At 44.0% G+C, this 18467-nt stretch overlaps 2 protein-coding genes across 2 annotated transcripts in view; one reads left to right on the top strand and one right to left on the bottom strand.

Moving 5' to 3' along the window:
* PIGF (phosphatidylinositol glycan anchor biosynthesis class F) overlaps window positions 1–12789 on the bottom strand; it is a 20325-nt gene extending 7536 nt beyond the window's left edge. Inside the window, exons 1-5 of the mRNA XM_018576301.1 lie at window positions 12722–12789; window positions 8983–9218; window positions 6750–6841; window positions 4916–5032; window positions 3229–3337 (exon numbers count right to left, since the gene is read on the bottom strand). Of these exons, the coding sequence (XP_018431803.1) occupies window positions 3229–3337; window positions 4916–5032; window positions 6750–6841; window positions 8983–9210 (546 nt within the window). The 5' untranslated portion in view covers window positions 9211–9218; window positions 12722–12789. The remainder of the gene's footprint in view (window positions 1–3228; window positions 3338–4915; window positions 5033–6749; window positions 6842–8982; window positions 9219–12721) is intronic.
* Window positions 12790–12816: 27 nt separating this feature from the next.
* CRIPT (CXXC repeat containing interactor of PDZ3 domain) overlaps window positions 12817–18467 on the top strand; it is an 8860-nt gene continuing 3209 nt past the window's right edge. The window contains exons 1-3 of the mRNA XM_018576298.1: window positions 12817–12904; window positions 15422–15487; window positions 17745–17799. Of these exons, the coding sequence (XP_018431800.1) occupies window positions 12889–12904; window positions 15422–15487; window positions 17745–17799 (137 nt within the window). The 5' untranslated portion in view covers window positions 12817–12888. The remainder of the gene's footprint in view (window positions 12905–15421; window positions 15488–17744; window positions 17800–18467) is intronic.

Genomic DNA, 18467 nt, shown 5'->3' with positions numbered 1-18467 from the left:
AAACTCCCCTCTCTCCCTTCTGGAGATTATCCAAAACTACCCCTCATCACCCTTTCCTATAAGAGTGCTTCAGTAGCCAATAAAAGCGATCTCTTGAATAATGGGAGCGCAGATGATCCTATCTCCAGAGCTGGGAGCTGGAGGTGTTGACCCTTTAGTGACACAGCACAATGAAGAAGAGAGTTTCAGGTTAAAGTGACACTACACTCACAAGTTAAATCTTAAAAATGAATTCACGTATCTTAACCATTAACAATCTTATTTGTGTATCACTCCGCTGTAGATCCTCAAATCACGTAGTTAAGATATGTGAATGCATTTTTAGGATTTAACTCCTGAGTGCAGTGTCACTTTAATAAATGCAATAGCATGCGCCTTGTATGGACTACTCTTACACTGAACCTGTACTTTGCCTCTACTGAGCATGTGCTTACCTTCCCCAAACTTACACAGGGCTGTGCACATTCTCATGCGATGTTGCTGGAGCCTGGGGAATGGTCACTAATGCAATGCATTGTGGGAAGACAAGGAAGTGTCATGTGCATCCTCTACCCACACTACTGTGGGAGTGCAGAGAAAGGTGTTTGAATTCCCTATAGTAAAGTGAACCTGTTACTTGACCCAGAATAAGCAAAATACAGGAGTTGTGGCTTTAAACTATTAGAGTGACAGCTTGTCTCTAATGTTGCCATGTAGCCCATTGTTCAATATTAGTTGCCATTGGAGGCCAACAAGCCTTGAAAGTGAGAGCTGCTATATGATTCTATTGGATAGGAAGTCAGCCGTGTACCAGAAATCATCACTTCCCAATATACCACCTAATAACCTCTATTGCATCCAACTCCTGGAACTTCCACAGAGGGTAATAAAACCTCTTTTACATACATGCGCTGATGAAAGTGATGCAGCTTATGCTTAGCAGCCCTCAAATAACTGTGCCGAGAGGAACAGTGTGTTCTAACCCGTGGCAGCCAATCAGAAAACTGCTTTCCGCGACTTTGTGCTCAGTCTAACCGTGCTCTTACTTTGTGTGCTGAAAACATGAATGAAATATGGAGCAGCACTCTAAATATGGATGGAATGGATTCAGTGTAAAAGTGCTGCAGTATTTACGAGTCATTTCTATGAGTTTTCCTCTTAACATTTAAGCCAATGTGGCGCTTTTTGTACAGCTGCATTTTCTAGATAGTTGCATGTTGTATACTGGAGCTCCTATATCGTGTGCAAAGTTATTTTCTATTGTATAACCAAACGGCACTGTGTTTTTAATATTGCTTTTTCTACATTGAAGAGAGTACAGAAACAGACATTTTAATGATAGGCTTATTGAAAGACTTTGCTAATTCGGTACGAGAAGTGGTTTTGTTAACACTCGTTTCCACCAGCGTGAGAACATGTGGACGAAGTGTATTCTTTTGTACAGTAAAGGCTCCGAGAAGCAGTCGATGCCAATATTAGGAAGAGGAAGCAGGGTTGCCTAGATCTGAGGTATGGGAGATGTCTTGTGGAAACTTGTGTCAGCTCTTCACACCCGGACAAGCTTGGCACGACCTCAATGCAAGCCTCTGCACAACTTGATCACGCCAATGTGCCTCAGTCTTTATTTGGTGCGACCATCTCTAATGCGATGACCATAGGTCATTTATCATGCCTAATAAATCTGTGTAGTGTTTATTACCAGCTACGTGTGGACTTATTATTGTTTCCAAAGAGTATAATAGCTGCTTTCCAAACACCTGTGATAATGGTCCACTGAAGACATGGCTTCTGTGAGAAATACTCTGATGTGCTATAACCAGAGACAACTAATATTTTATAAGCTGTTATTTACTGCCTGCCATGACTCTAGCACCTATTTTAAAGAAGAACTCCGGGCTAAACATCCATTAACTCTTGCAGTGAGGCTCGGCCTCCCCCCCCCCCCCCCGGTTTTTTTTTTTTTCCCCCCCCCCCCCCATGGATTGTAGTCTTTGGAGCGGAGGCTACTTTATAAACACACACAGGGACCATGGGGAAGAGAAGTAGCCAGCCTCCAGAAGGAAGGACAGTGTCAGCACCAATTCAGAGATGATTTGAGGATCTACAGCCGAGTAATACACAAATAAGATAAATCTTTGTTAGTAGTTAAGGTACTTGAGTGCGTTTTTAATATTTGAAGGAGAACTATGGGGTTAAGGCTATTCCCCATAGTTCTCCTTAGGGTAACGGGAGGACACAAACTAGCGTCCACCCATCACCCTAGGCTCAGTAAACCGCGAGCTGTAGCTCACGGTATACTGAGACGCCGCAGCTGAAGCGGATCCCGACAATTATGTCTGGATCCGCCCAGCTGCGTGACTGACAGATGGCTCTGCCTATCTAGAGGCAGAGCCAGCTGTACCCTCCCCCGTCCGTTCCGCCAGTCAGCGCTGGCGGATTGGAGCGGGGAAGGGGGAATCCAGCCCCTCCCCTGTCAGGGCAGAGAGCCGTGACAGGATCGAGAGGTGAGGGAACGCCGGTATGTGTTCGCTCACCTCCCGATCTACTGAGCCGACCTGTGACAGTCTCATTGTCACAGGTCGGCTAGAACTATGAGGTGAGTGAAAAGCACTCGCCTCATAGTTCACCTTTAACTCCTGGGTTTAGTATCACATTATACACTTCCTAATCTGCTACAAAAACATACCTTTAGAAGGCTTTCCCAAGTATAAGTCCTTATTTGCCATTTCTCCAGGGAATAGGGCAGGGCTAATTCTTTCTACAAAGCACTTCTGTGATTCTTCCACTTGCTACTACTCACCTGCTTACCTACAGTATCAGTGTGTCTAATGATTGGGGAGAGTGAGAAGCAGGCCTGCCTTATTAGCATTTGTATTTACAAATCCCAGTAATTTAGCAAGCTGTAGTATGAGCTCTCCTGCAGTTAGCAGGTCTGAGATGTGGTGTTAATTTGGCACTACAGAAATTGTTTTAATTGACCAGAAAAAGTGCCAGGTTTTGTTACTGACACACAGGTTCCCATGGTAATTCCAGTAGCCTCAGGGGTGTTTTCATTCGTCAGAGTAGAGACAACTGCTTTCACTGTAGCCAATACATTAACGCATAAAAACAATGGTTCCAAGAATTACTAAAGGCAGACTGCTTACGAGTAAAAGTATTTGATGACTGACTGGCCTGAAGCAATGTTTATATGTACCAATTGACATAAAACAAACATACTGGCTTAAAGAATCTGCATGAATGACTCACCTGCCAAGGTCTGTCCCAGTCTAAAGGAATAGGAAAGGCCCCCAACCAGGCCCCGACCACACTGCAGATGGTTGTGATCTGAAGACTATGATCCCAGACTGACATTGCCCTAAATATAAAGAATGAAGGGGTCATGTGACAAATTATACACAAACATTATACTGCCTTTCAGCTTTCTTTGCAGGGTCTGGGTTTTTCAGGTGTATGAATGATGGGGTGCCATCAATGAAATCTTGCATTTACTTCATCTGAAGTAACCCTTTTTTAAATAAAATATGAGCGCTGACCTACTTCTGAAAATTCTAGTTGCCTGACAGTTATACTGCCTGGCAACTGCCTGGCACGCGGCCGGCCGTGTACCGCTCCCGGCTGCCTCTCTCTCTGCACGTGGGCTTCCTTTTTGCCGTGGTCTTCGTGATCACCCCCCTCTTGTGGGGGATCCGTGACCACGGCAGATTAGGTTAGAGAGCACGGAGCAAGGCAGAGAACGCTTCTCGGCTTTGCTTCGTGTGAATAGTGACACAGGAATGCAGACTTCCTGTCACAGGAGAACGAGCACAGTGCTGTGCTAGAACTCCTGTGTTGGAGGTGACAGGGTCAATAAAGAGAGCCTGTCACCTCCAAAAGCTATCACACAAGGGTTTGTTAACCCTTGTGTGATAGCAATAAAGTCAAGTGAATAAAAAAAAAGTAAAAAATAAAATATATAACATTTAAAAATGTAACTACATAAAAATTGGAAAAATACAAAGGCGATAAAGTAAAAAATAATACAAATAAATGATAAAAAAATATTACAAAGCAAAAATAAAAAAAGTAAAATAAAATCTAAAAAATTGAAACCAACCCCTATCATCTGCATGCGAATAAATGCATGCATGGGGCATTCTGTGTGTGTGTGTGCGCGGAGTGGGCGATCCGTTATCGCATGGCAATCATGCACAAAACCGTGTGGATGGCTGGGCGGTCACAGAATCGCACACCACCGCCGATCGTGCTGGCAGTGCCATTATTGTCTAATGGCACCCCAGTAGCGCCAGGCAGATTGCGCAGTTTCCCGCTGCAATAACGCCCGTGCATTCGCACATTATCGCGGTTGAAAACACAGCACGGTGTGTGTCGTGAAAAAAGGTACATGTACCTTTTTTTCAGCGATTACCACGCGGATATAAGCCCATTGAAATCAAGGGGGCCGTGTGGCAATCGCACAAGGTCGCCCGAGTCTGCACCCACGCCAAAGGGTAAATTCACTTTCCCAAGTAATTTGGGAAAATGGAATTGCCTGCACAAATCTGGTCCCCTCTCCCCCCGCTATACTTACCTTTCAGGGAACGGTCCTTCCCATCTGCCAATATGGGTGTACTATCTGTACCTGTGCCATGTATTCTGAATTTCGCTCGCAAAATTCAAGCACTTGTTGGTCAGCGCAGTAACCTGACGGCACTGGCCAATGAGAAGCTCTTCTTGGCACTGCTAAATACGGTTTTAGTAAAAAAAATTCTTGATCAGGACAAGTAGATTTCCATGAGGGACAAGTAGATCAGGCCCCCGCTTCAGTCCTTGGACAAGTAGTTTTTTTTTAGATTTCCACACCCCTGCTACACAACATATCATGCAACATCAACTAAACAGAATCAATTATTTTGGCATTTTACTGTCAGAAAAGTTTATAAAAATGATGACTTACCCATCTTTACTGAACACTCTGACCCAAGCATGGAAATTTGGTCCAAGAATGAACAGACAGCGTGACGTTGTGAAGGATGCTAACAAAACTGCAAATAAAAAGGTTTCCCCCACTGATCTGTAAGAGAACATGAAGAGTCAGCTTGACTGAACACCAGTAAAGTACAAACCAACAGCAATTTTTTAAAGGATGTATATCATTGAGCCAAAGAGGTTTGGAAATACATACAGTATGTACTATAATCATGTTTATCACAGATCAGTGCATTACAATGGAGCAGGATGTCAGCAGGAACAGAGAGGAGAGGCAAGAGATACAAGGATCTACTTATCAATTTTTTTTCTATTACCCGCCATTCAATTAGACAAACGTACGGATCATTCGTGAAGACATTGATAAATAGACCCCAGAGAGCTAATGTGTCTCTACACAGGTTTGCAATACCATTACTAGAAACAGCAAGGAGAGTACATCTGGCTATGTAAAAATAAGGTAAACCCTTTAGAATATACTGTATACTGTACTCTGACAGAAATAATGGAGCTTGAAGGGAAAACGTGTGGTTGTGCTTTACAGTTCAGAGAAATCAGCAACACAATAAATGACGCTAGTAGGTTGCCTCTGCTTATGTGTTTTTATCATATCCTCTATTCCACTTGCCCAGGATTGGGACAAGGTTTTGTTAAGTCTGCTGTGAAATATAATTGTGCCCTCATGATTTCAGGTCACTAGAATGAGGCAGTTTCTTGTAAACAACATGTAGAGTAAAGAAATGTATTTGCTTTTAACACATACTGAAGGGAATTTATCAAAACTGGAGCAGACAAGATCTGAAGCTACTGTGCACGGCAACCAATCAGCTTCTCTCTATCATTTTCAAATCTTAACTGAACAAACGGAAGAGAGAAGCCGATTGGTTGTTTTTTGCTCTCCATTGCTTTGCTTTGTAAATTCTACTAAGATTATCAAATATTATCCATGTTTAACAGTTATTCTTATAAAAGGATTTATAGTATATACACAAGGATTACTTGTATAAGGTGCCCTCCTTAAAATGTGGATGCTCTCATAGAATAACTGGCTGGGAGGGAGCTGGAAGGGCTATGCACATTTAAAAGGATGCTTTTTATTAGGGATGCACCGATACCGGTATTTCAGTATCGAGTACCAATATTTTTTTTCCGTACTTGCCGATAGCGAATACCGGAAGTCCCATTCAGGAAGCCAGGCGGCGAGTAATGACTCGCCACCTGGCTTCCTGATTAGCCGGGAGGCGTGTAAAGACTCGCCACCCAGCTTCCCGATTAGCAGGGAGGCCGTCACTAGGTGACGAGAAAGCATGGAGCCGGCTTTCTAGCCAATCAGCAAGCCGGGCACCGTGTAATGACGCGGGGCCCGGCTTCCTGATTGGCCGGGAAGCTGGCTCCATGCTCCCTCGTCATGAGGTGACAAGAGAGCATGAAGACGGCTTCCCGACCAATCAAAAAGCTGGGCGCCGCGTCATTACACGCTGCCCGGCTTCCTGATTGGCCGGGAAGCCGGCTCCATGCTCTCTCGTCACAAGTGATGAAAGAGCATGGAGCTGGCTTCCTGATACCGGAAGTATCAGGCTGGGCATCAGAGCATTTGGGCGAGTACTCGTACTCGCCCAAATACTCGGCATCGATACTAGTATCGGCGCATCCCCTACTTTTTATAAATAACAGCACTGCAGCCTCTCTCTCCCCTCTCCTGTCAGCACATCTCCTTTTGCACATACCTCTTTTCAAAATACATGTGCGGTTTAGGAATGATTATTTCAGAACTGCTGGCATTAAATAAAAACAATACTCACTCTACAAGAGGTGCACCGTACAAAACTATAATCCCATGAAATAGCAGACAGGAAGCAAAGAAATATAGGCAGGATCGGTACAGTTTATTAACCTGCAAAACAGAATAATTATAAAAATGAAATGTTTCAATGAAAGCAAAATAATCAATGAAACAAACTGGCTAAGGATAGGCAAGGCATCACTAACAGGTATTTCTGATTATTAAGTTGTCGTGCAGTGTACATGTGAATGGGCCTAATACCGAAGATGATGCAACTCCTGTGTGCATGCACAGGAGTTACATCATCCGTAGCCACCCAATGGCCGAAGAGGTGGGGGACCCGAAAGAGCTGGAGAAGGGCACACTTGTAAGGCAAGAATCCCATAATGTACAAGTATGCACAGCATAATTGCACATTATGACAAAAACCCACCACGCACCCTTCACACAGTGATTAACACCCGCTTTAAGTAGACAACTCCTTTGAAGAATAATACAAATTTAACAGAAAACCAGAATATGTTTTCAAAAAATAAGTTGTAAAAACTAAAAGAAAGTTGTGTCTGTACTCAACCATCACGACGTGATGCTTAAAAGGGAAACTTTACCCATATCTTCAAAATAACAACAAACACAGCTTTAGAAATGTTTAGTAATGACAATCTACAAACACATACTTCTAGATAATTGCCAGCTTTGTATTCTTTATTTTCTTCTTCATTCTTCTCACAGTGGTCATTTTTACTAAGGGCAGACTACTAGATCTCTCCTTACTTCCTGGAACTCTAGCACATGTGACTAGGACATGTGCCCATGTACATCATCTCAGGGGAGGAAAATGCCTTTCCCTGAGATTGTGTGAGATCACACATGAGATTTCCCAGCAATGCTCTGCTGATGTAATCTTCCCAAAAACGCATCTAAAAGACTAGCGTGCGTGTGCAGAAACCTGACCGGATCTGCTCTGCATTTGGTGTGAACAAGGCCTTAATCTCACCTTTGTAAAATAAGGCCACTGTGAGAAGAATGGGAAGGTAAACAAACATAAGGCAGGCAAAGAATAGAAAGGCTGCTATTATCTAGAAGTATGCGTTTGTAGATTGTCATTAGTAAATATTTCTAAAGGTGTCTTTGCTTAACCCCTTCATGACTGAGCTAGTTTTCAGTTTCTGTTCGTTAATGACTGACACATTTTTGCTGTGTGATTCTTCCACGGCAGTAATATACTTTTTTTACTAAATGTACCCACACATATTACCGTATATACACAAGTATAATTTTGTGACACTTTGTAAAAAAAAAAAACAAAAGAAAACTTTTTTATATTTTTTTGACAGTTTATATCAGTCACTATGACTGCTTGATAAATTTACTTTTTTTCATTTTGGGTTATTATTTGGCTGCTCCAAACTTAGGAACAGCTAATAATAACCTTAGAGACTGATCCTGACAGCATGTCAGATTCAGTTCTCACTAAAGGTTTCTGATCATGCCTAGACGATCAGAAGTGATACATTTCAGGCACAGAGATACATTGTAATATTCCTGTGCCTGAAATGTATCATAAACATCGGCTATCCTGCTGTCAAAACAAATAGCAGAGAGGTGACTCACTCTGCTACCTCCATCTGTCAAATAACAGATCGCTATTTAGTGATCCTGTATTTGTAGGTAACGGCTTCATTCTTTCATTAATGAAAGAAAGAAGCTTTTACAAAAGCTTAACTATTTCATTAATGAATGCCTCAATACTGAGACATTCATTATTGACTGGTGACCGCTAAGAATCAGCGGTTACCAGGATTACAGAGCCTTAAATAACTCGTCACGCAGTGTACGTGGCCAGTCATATAGGCACTTCGTGGAGGGATATACAGTGTACGTCTCCCATCATGAAGGGGTTAAAGGTAAGGGAAAAATTCCTCTTTAATAACACCGGGGTGATGATCTATAGTTGCAGTATTTCTGACATTAAGTCGGGGTTATGTTATGTAGTAGTAGTAGTATTTCCAAAATGACACTGGTGTTATGTCAGGTAGTTTTATTATTTCTGAGATCACATCCGGGTTAGGTTATGTGGTTGTAATATTTCTTTACTTACACCAGGGTGATGATATATAGTTGTAGTATTTGTGAAATCACACTGGGGTTCTGTGGAAATGTTTGACTTTAACAGTGTTCAGCAGATTTATTATATAAGTCATCATATCGCTGCAGAATTCTAGAATAAGGTCAATAAGTTATGTATTCACCTTGTGTGAAAGAGAGCTTCTTTTGGTTGAAGGGTTTGGTTTCAGTGTTAGAAGTAATAAAGTATTAACCGCTATGACACAGACGGAGCAGAAGCACAGCCATGTGAGATGTGTTCCTAGGACGGAGAAGTGATCGAGGAAGAGTGGTGGGACACATAGCGAAAATATCACAGCCAAGACGCTCAGCACATGTCCGACTGCAAGTCTCCTGATCTCCGTCTCATCCATTGGGTCACCTAAGAAAAGAAAATACATTAATTTTTAAAACAAATACTATAACCAAAAACCAAACATTGATGAATGTGGTCTTCATTCAGGCAATTCCATTCATTCCAAAATCGAATATTAAATCGAATGAAATTTTGATTAAAACAAGTTGAGTCTTTGATGGTGTGGTTCTGATGAGATTTTTCATATAAAAGTTCGTACAAAGATCTCCCAGTGTATGACCAACTTCACTCCTCAAACACCTCTTCTGGAAGACAGCAATAAAATGAAATTAAACAAAAAGGAAATTCAAACTGTCTGGAGCCTTGATGACCACTCTCAAATGGCAGAGAAATGAAAGGTAAAATGTTATATTTGCAAACGCGATTCATTTTCTTGGTATGGCCTGGATGGGAAGGGGGTTTAACACCGCGGATGTCAACTGGTTAAAGAAGCTCACGTTTCAAAAGAGATGTTAGGCATTAAAGTAAAACTCCAGGGAGAGCCAATCAGTGGATGGAGTTGAGGTATTGACGACCTCTATGTCCCTCATAGATCCAATCACTGAATCCCGATCCCTCTAGTCTTCAAGGTCATGGAAATCTGTTTGGGAATCTTAGAACCCAGGACACTGAGGAGCAGGACAGGAGTGGCCAGCAGTTTATCATCAGCACAACCCAAAGTGTTCACTTTCCTTAGTATTCTGGAAAAAAAAAAAAGCTGTATTTTGTGACCACCAATGAACACGCTTTGATGCGCAAGACGGATAACCTTTAAATTAGGGATGCACTGATACCAATACTAGGTTCGGTATCATTGCCAATACCGAGTATCTGGGCAAGTACTTGTACTTGCCCAAATGCTCCAATACTTATCCCAATACCGGAACTTCCGGTCAGAGGGAGATTTCCTGTCAGTGCCAGGAGGGAACATGGAGCCAAATAGTGGCTCCATGCTATTTGGCCATTAAGAAAGCACAGCAATGCAGGCGGAGTGTGCAGAGCGGCACCCCCTATAGCAGAGCGCAGTTCCGATTAATCGAACTTAATAATCGGCCAACTAATCGATTATGAAAATAATCGTTAGCTGCAGCCCTAGTACTCACCAGCCGTGCACTGACAGCTCTCCCTGTGCATCTCCGGATTCTGGTCGATTGTGACGTCACCAGCTAGATCACAGGGCCACCAGACTGCAGAGGCATCCAGACCTCTCTGCCCGTGGACTGCAGAACCCGGAAGTGCCAAACAGCTGGCTCAATGCTGATCGGCCGGGAAAGCCAGCTTCCTGGCCAATCAGCATCGAGCCAGCTTCCCAGCCAATCAGGAAGCCGGCCAGCAAATAATGACCCGCCTTGCTAATTGGCCAGGAAGGCGGCTCCATGCTGATTGGCTGACATGCCGGCTTCCTGGCCATTCAGCATCAAGCAGGCCAAACACCCAGCTCGATGCTGATTGGCCGGGAAGCCAGCTTCCCGGGCAATCAGCATCAAGCCGGCCAAACAGCATTGAGCCGGCTTCCCGGGCAATCAAGAAGCCGGGCAGCGGGTAATGACTCGCTGCCCGTCTTCCCGATTGCCCGGGAAGCTGACTCCATGCTCCCAGAAGTAATGGTATCAGTACTGGGTATTGGCGAGCACCAAAACATAAATATCGGTACTCATACTCGATACAGAAAAAATTGTATCGTTGCATCCTTACTTTAAATGAAACCAATCATGAGAAAAACATGGAAGCTGCCATAACTGCAAAAATATATATATAGTAAAATACTGGGACTCCACCATGACAGCTACAATAACCGACCTTCACTTCAGAAAATTCTAATTCCCACCTGACATGCTGACCCTTTTACTTTCATTCATTGTGTCAAATAGAGGCAGAAAGCGTGCTGATAGACTCTGCTGACCTGCGTGCTTGTTCCAGGTCGATGACTTAAAAGGCAATTAAGCCAGTGGATAAGGATAACAGTTTGGCAACTAGAATTTTCACATCATCAACAGCAGCCCCCCGTAGATCTCCCATACCAGACATCCCTTGTGCCAGAGGGAGACCACTAGAGAGAAATACAGATTTTGTATTGCTGACCTCCTTCTGCTAGCCACCACCCGGTCCCTGACAACGGTACTGTCGGGAGACACTCTGCTGATCCAAAGCCTGTAAAACCCAGCTCTGAGCACAAAAAAAACAACAACTTACCAGGGTTATAGCGGTTACCTGTTCTCTTGCATTAAAAGTAACCCCTCCCCCCCATCATGCAAGCTTTCTTCTGAATCCATCACATCTGCTTGTTTACATGGTAGATTGGTATAGCACCTGGCGGTGTTGGTTACTTTTAATGCAAAGGACCAGGGTCGTCCCTATGATGAGGCAGCCTGAGGCAGTGCCTGCCGCTCCTTTCCGGCCAGAGTCTCCCAGGTTGCTATGAGCTCTTAGCAATCTGCGACACCCTGACCAGCGTCCCGCCCAGCTCCAGACAACCAGTGACATCAGTGAGCTGGGCAGAATGCCACCCCCCCCCCCTCCCAAGGCAGCAAATATTCTAGGGCAGCACACCCCTGGAAAGGAATATGTACCCGCTGGGCTTTAACATTGAAGGGCCATTTACATCTGTGTTACCATAGTCCACCTCAGACATGTTTTCCTTTCATTTATTTTCAGCAGCTCCCCAAGGCTCTAAGGGGGCCTATATTAATGCAGCCCACGCTGGTCGTGTAAATGGGCCCCAGAGCTGCTGACTTTTCTCTGACTTCTCCCGCTGCATGGCCGTCCCCCATCAATCACTCAAATAGGCCAAAAGCAGCCAGAAATGTAACTTTTTCAGAAGATGGTCAGTGATGGCGGCCAATGTATCCAATGAGGGGGGGGGAAGGGCAGCCAGGCAGCTTCTACAGTACAGAGGGGGTTCAGGAGGACAGGAGGAGGGAAGATTGGGACAGGAGAGGATGGGGATGATGATAGGAATAGGAGGGGAACATGATAGGGGTGGAGGGGAAAGGAATAGAAGAGGATGAGAACAGAAGGGAGGATGGGGATTATGATGATGAAAGGAGTGGAGGGGATATCAGAAAAAAAGATGGGGACGATGATAGGAGTGGAGGGGATAGGAGAAGGGAGGATGGGGATAATGATAGGAGTGGAGGGGATAAGAGAAGGGAGGATGAAGATGAAGATAGGAGTGGAGGGGATAGGAGAAGGGGGGATGGGGGATAATGATAGGAGTGGAGGGCATAGGAGAAGGGGGGATGGAGATGAAGATAGGAGTAGAGGGGATAGCAGAAGAGAGGATGATGATAGGAGTGGAGGGGATAGCAGAAGAAGGGAGGACGATAACAGGAGAAGGGAGTATAGGGATGAGGGCCCCAGCTGAAGGACACACAGGTTGTAACGAGGGGTGACTTGTTGTGTACACAGATCTCACACAGCTCTGACTAGGACATTATGAGCTCGGGAGGAGTCACCCGGTTAACTAGGAGCAGTGCAGAGCACCGGTAATACCAAGAACCTCCTCCCTCTCGGGGTCACCATCACCTCACCTGCTCCTTCACCGCTCCTCCTCCATTACCTGCACCGGGAACCCGCCCGCTCAGCCAACAGCGAATCGGCCCTCGAGGTAGTCGGCACGTGACCAGAACGGGAAGTGACGTCTACAGGAAGTGCTCGTGTTTACTATCTGTCGCCTGGTGGAGACGCAAAAGAGAAGATGGTGTGTGACAATTGTAAGTGGGCTGATATTCTCTCCTGCGGTCTTTAGTAAAGACACCCGTACTGGGAGAAGGAAGCCATTGCTGGCATGCTTCTGAAACCAATAGGAGTTCCTGGCTGCTTCTGGGTCTCTGACCCTGAACAAGTATGTGTCCAGTGATGTCAGGCTTCCTGATGATCTGCCTGTACATTCCACCTCAATGGCTTAGAAAGTATTGGAAGCGTAACTGAAACAAAACATCATTTGTAGCTGTGTATAGAATGGTGAAGGGGCAGACTGTCTCTCGGGGCTTTATCACTCTCTGAGATTGTGTCTGGGAGATTTCTTCTCACTTCCTGTCCTGGTGACAACAGTGCCACCAGAGCAAAAATACAGGAAAATCTGCCACAGCAGTAAAAAGCTGACAGATGGTTCAAGCCTTTGCCTACATTACGTCTTCCCCTTAGGGGTTCAGTATAGAAGTTTGCCAGATGGATGCTGCTCGGACGACACTAGCACTCCTAGATGGTGCTGACGAGTGTAGGAATTTTATAAGTGAATCCTTTGAAGTGTATTCACACCCGAGCACAGAAATATCCTGCAATGTGGTGGCTGCATTTTTCACCTGGTGATCCTGCCAGTAACACACTTCCTGTCCCAGAGTGACAACTCTCACTGTTCTCACTGAGGTGTGTTGTAGTTCGCAGAAGTTAGCTAGGAATGTGTTTTTATTATTTAGGGGGAGGGGGACTAGTTGAGGGGAAGACGAGAAGCAACGTTGATGACATTGTTTGAGATATGATTTCAGTACCCAGAAAGTTACAAGGAAAACACATTTCTATAAGGATTAGCATCAGTATAGTAAGTTTATTGTTCTTGGGTTATCCTTCAGTGAGGGGAAATCTCTAACGGGGACACAATAGAATCACTTTTTCATAGTAGAGTTTGGGAAGAATAGAACCCCTGTCAGGTTCTTTATTGTTGCCTGTGTCTCTGGCGGGGATTTCTCTTTACTTCCTGTCCTGGTGGCAGTGTTGTCACTGGACTAGGAAGTGAGGAGAAAGCTCACTGCAAAGACCTCAGACTGCAATAAAAAATAAACACTGACAGAGATTTGTAACATTTCCAGATTCCACGCAGAACAACAACAACAACAAGTATTGGCTGGTACTACACTGGAAGCTTAAAGGAGAATTATGAGGTGAGTGATTTTCACTCCGCCTCATAATCTGAGCCGACCTGTGACAATGAGACTGTCACAGGTCGGCTCAGTAGATCGGGAAGTGAGCGAACACATACTGTCGCTCGCTCACTTTTCGATCCATACGTGCAGGGAGCCGCGACCGTGCAGGGATTCCCCCTTCCCCTGTCCGATCCTCCAGCGCTGACTGGCTGAACGGACGGGGGAGGGGGTGGGCACACGCGAGCCGATTGGCTGAAGTTGGAATTGTTGATCTCGGCACGCTCGGCTCCGCGAGCACTCACCAGCTGAGGTGCCCAGGAGAAAATGACATGACACACTGCTCGCAAAGGCAGCGCGCCACCGCTTCGCCTGCAGTGTGTCACGGCCTTTAGGGCTTGTTCACAGCATGTCCGTTGGGGATGTCTTTTTCTGCACACCACCGAACATGGATGGTGTGAACAGGGCTATAGATATCAGTTGTTTATTATGTGCTCTGTTCACACCATCCATGTGCGGAACAAACAATCCAAACGGACCTGGTGTGAACTAAAGCCCTTATAGAAGCAGGTCAGCGATGGCAGCCTATTCATTTCTCCCAGTACAGGTTTTCTTTAATCAGCGTACCTCCCAATGTTTGGGGATGGTAAAGAGGGGCACCTCCCATGTGTCCCGCGCAATGTCATTGCATGTCTCATCCGCATATACATGACGGATGATTGGGTGATTTACATATGGTTATGTGCACTGCTGTTTTCCTGTAGGTAAACTAACAAAAATAGTATATGAGTCGTGTTTAAAGGACAAATTAGCCCCCTAAACTAACCTAGAACTCCACCCCAGGTGCTTGCTAACCTCTTCATGATGCCGATGGGCTCCCACAGTGTTTACATTGTGAGCCTGGACCCTTACGTGGCGCTGCCTGCACAGTAACTTCCCTTAGACTTGAATAGGATTATACTCCTAACATCTCTACTGCAGGGCACACAGCCTCATATCATCCTGCGGTGTGGCCAACACTGGAGAACATCTTGGGATGCAGGATGTAAACTCTGGAGGCCACAGCTGGCACACCTGGGTGGTAAATGTTAGGTTAGGGAGCTCGGGAGGGTGAGCTGTATATGACATTTGACAGTAATAACAACTGACAGGATAGTTAATAAACAAAGTCGCATTGCTAGAATAAAGGTGCCTATCCTTGTGGTAAAGAATGTGAATTGGGCCGCATGAGTTTTCTCTATAATGCTAAGCTTGCACCATTTGTAGCAGTTGCTGTTCTAATTCTGCAAGTTATGAAATGATAGAAACCACCTGATTGTTTGCACCTTTCATGATGACAGAGAAGTGACACATATACTTTTCTAATGTCAGGTGAGAAGAAGCTGGGCACAGTCATCACGCCAGACACATGGAAATCCGGTGCAAGAAACACTACAGGTAAAATACCGTACTTGTGGGGAGAATGGCGTTGTGTTTCAGGATTTATTTACTGCATACATATATATAAATGGGTGCCGTTTTTTTTCAGTTGCTATGGACATCGTATATTGTGGACGTTGTTTTTATAAAGTAGACCTTGACTAGGGCTGCAGCAGCTAATCGCTTTACTAGGTGATAGTCGAGAATGAGAATCGTTGTCAACCCGTGCCCTCGCTGTGCCCCCTGCTATTGGCTATTTTAAATTGCAATAGCAGACTGGCTATTACACCCACCCACTGTCTGCTGTTAATCAACAGAGGAGGACCTGAAGGAGAACTTTCTCCTTCAGGTCCCTTCTCTGCTGATTGACAGCAGAGAGTGGGTGCAATAGTCAACCTGCTATTACACTTTGGAATAGCCAATAGTAGGCTGGCTATTGCTCCCAGCGACTGCCTGCTGTTTTTAAATTCCACAGCTAAAGCAATTGAAGTGGAAAGGTGACACTAGGGGTCTAATAGACCCCTAATGTCACCTTAAAGAGAACTTGTCACCTCCAATGTGCTATCACATAGAGGGCTTATGATAAAATAAATAATACCCCACCAAAAAACATTTAAGTCCCCTGACCCAGCGGACATGCGCATACTATCGCAAACAATATTCATGGCTAACTGTAAACTGATGACTTGGCTTTTATATATATATATATATTATTTTATTTGTCCAATTTTGGTGTTTTATTTTAAATATAAGTTTGGTTATTTTATTATATTGGCTTGGAGTTCTACTCAGATTATTTTAAATCCATGAACGTTACTAAAATGTCTAATATAATGCATGCAGAAATGAAAAATGGTCGGCAAGGGGGAAGTAATTTTTGGTTTTGGCCTGACAAATTCTGCTGCGGAATGTGCGTTGCAAGGCCATTTATTTCCATGGCACCCCAAGCGCGCCTCCCACCAGCGGTGTGATTGCCCACAGTGGAACACGCGATAATGCAACACCGTGTGCTCTAGTGCGGTGTGATTGCAAAACGTGTGCATGCAGTTTTATTCGGAAGTAACTCTTATGTTTGTAACCCTCTATTTGTGTATTTTATTTTAAATAAAAATATTTAATATTTTTTTATACGATTCATCGAAAAAATAAGCGTCCATCTAATCGATTATGAAAATAAATGTTAGTTGCAGCCCTAATCTTGACTAAACACCAAGTCTGTAATTTACAGTGTAAAAAACATACCTTGTGCAAAAAAAACCAGGTTGTCTGTCTCTTGCTGGTAGCCAAGGCATTGGTCATACTTACCTTGCTGGTGCAGAGCATCTTTAGGGACTAATATTTACCAGAGCTACTTATTGGCTAGATACTGTATGCCTAAATATCAACTTGGAAGGAGCCTTTGTTTGGGACCTTATGTGATTAGTAGCTTGGCACTGGTCACTTGACTGGCTGTTAGAGGGAGACATGATTCACTTTTTCACTAGTCTAAATTGCTATTTTCTAGTATTTTTCAATTGCATGTATAAAATAACTTTTTTCTTTATTTATGCATCCACTTTAATGGTTGGTGACCTAAAGGGCCCAACACTATAATATCAAGTTGTTGTCTGCTTCTGTATTGTCAGTGTCGTTTCCGTGGTGTATTTATTTATTTTATTTTTTTGTAGTAAGTAATTTAAAGGGATTCTGGCTAAAAGAAATCAGGTTACCAATGCTGAGTTGTTTTTGAAGGAGTATACCCCGGGGCAGGTATGCTAATCCTGCCTTTTTTACATATTGAGTTACAGACATGAAACAGACATTTGTATATAGGATGTCCTGACGCCTTATATGCAAATGCTCGTACCAAGTAGTGAAGACAGGATCAGGATGACCGGTTGGAGCATGCACCTTCCAAAATAAATCAGTGGTTACATCCCCTACATTTATCAGAACAGTTCCCATTTAACTCAGCTGGGTTTCTTTGGGTTTATACAGAATATCTACAGCAGGTTATTTAGTGGATTGATAAAGTATTGTACAGTTCTGGAAATGGGCAGTTGAATCTATAAGTGATGAGCTTATTGCCAACTGGCACATTGTCTATTCTTTAGTCAATTATTAAATGACTTGAAATGCAAATGATTGGTGATTACAGGTAACTGCCTCCCCCCCCCCCCTTTACTTATGTATAATAGGTAAGTGCTTCTTTAAGAATGAATATTTGTCACATGCTTTGGATCTGAAATGTATCGTTTATTCAAGTTCATACTCATTTCAATTTGTATCTTGATAGAAAGTGGAGGTCGGAAACTGAATGAAAACAAGGCACTGACTGCAAAGAGAGCGAGGTAAGTTCAGTTTACATGAATGACTCTCCTGGTTTTCCTTGGTGCACTTAAAGCTGACATCCACAATGAATAAGTATAAATACAAGAGTTGTGTATTCTTACTTGAATCTTGCTGTGCTTTGTGTTCAGTAGACCAGTATGAAAGGTTGCCTCTCTGTTGCAGCTTCCTGTAATAAAGACAGCTTCTTTCTTCTTGTGCTGGGTGACTGGTCTTGTATCGGACTGTTTTCATGGTCCCTGATCCTTCTGTACTCAATATTTCAGCAGAGAAGTAAGACTACTGTCTAAATGCACAAATCCTGATGCCACAATAAGCTTAGTAATGTAGTGTAAGTAAAACAGGAGCACGTTAGTTTTTTATAAAAAATCAAATAGTCATTCTCCTAATTTTATAGGTTCCCCCCTACACTGTGCACACCCTGTAGACTGTACTAACTTACTGCAGAGTTTTGCTGCAGTGACTGTGGCAAAAAAGCCACCGCACAGTACCTTCTCGCACAGCTTCATATTGTCCAACCCACGAGCATGCAGGAAAGGCTGACATTGCCACAGCTAAACTGAGTAAATGTTGCACACTGCTAGTAGGATCAGCTGGCTAAAATTGGGAGGAAGGAATGGCAAGGCTGCGAGGGAGGGGAGTATCAGGGGGGGGGGGGGGGGGGTGAGTT

Source organism: Nanorana parkeri, unplaced genomic scaffold (assembly GCF_000935625.1).
Source record: "Nanorana parkeri isolate BGI_ZX_2015 unplaced genomic scaffold, ASM93562v1 scaffold63, whole genome shotgun sequence".
Classification (NCBI taxonomy): Eukaryota; Metazoa; Chordata; class Amphibia; order Anura; family Dicroglossidae; genus Nanorana; species Nanorana parkeri.
The sequence above is the reverse complement of the archived record's forward strand: the minus strand, read 5'-3'. Positions and strand labels throughout refer to the sequence as shown.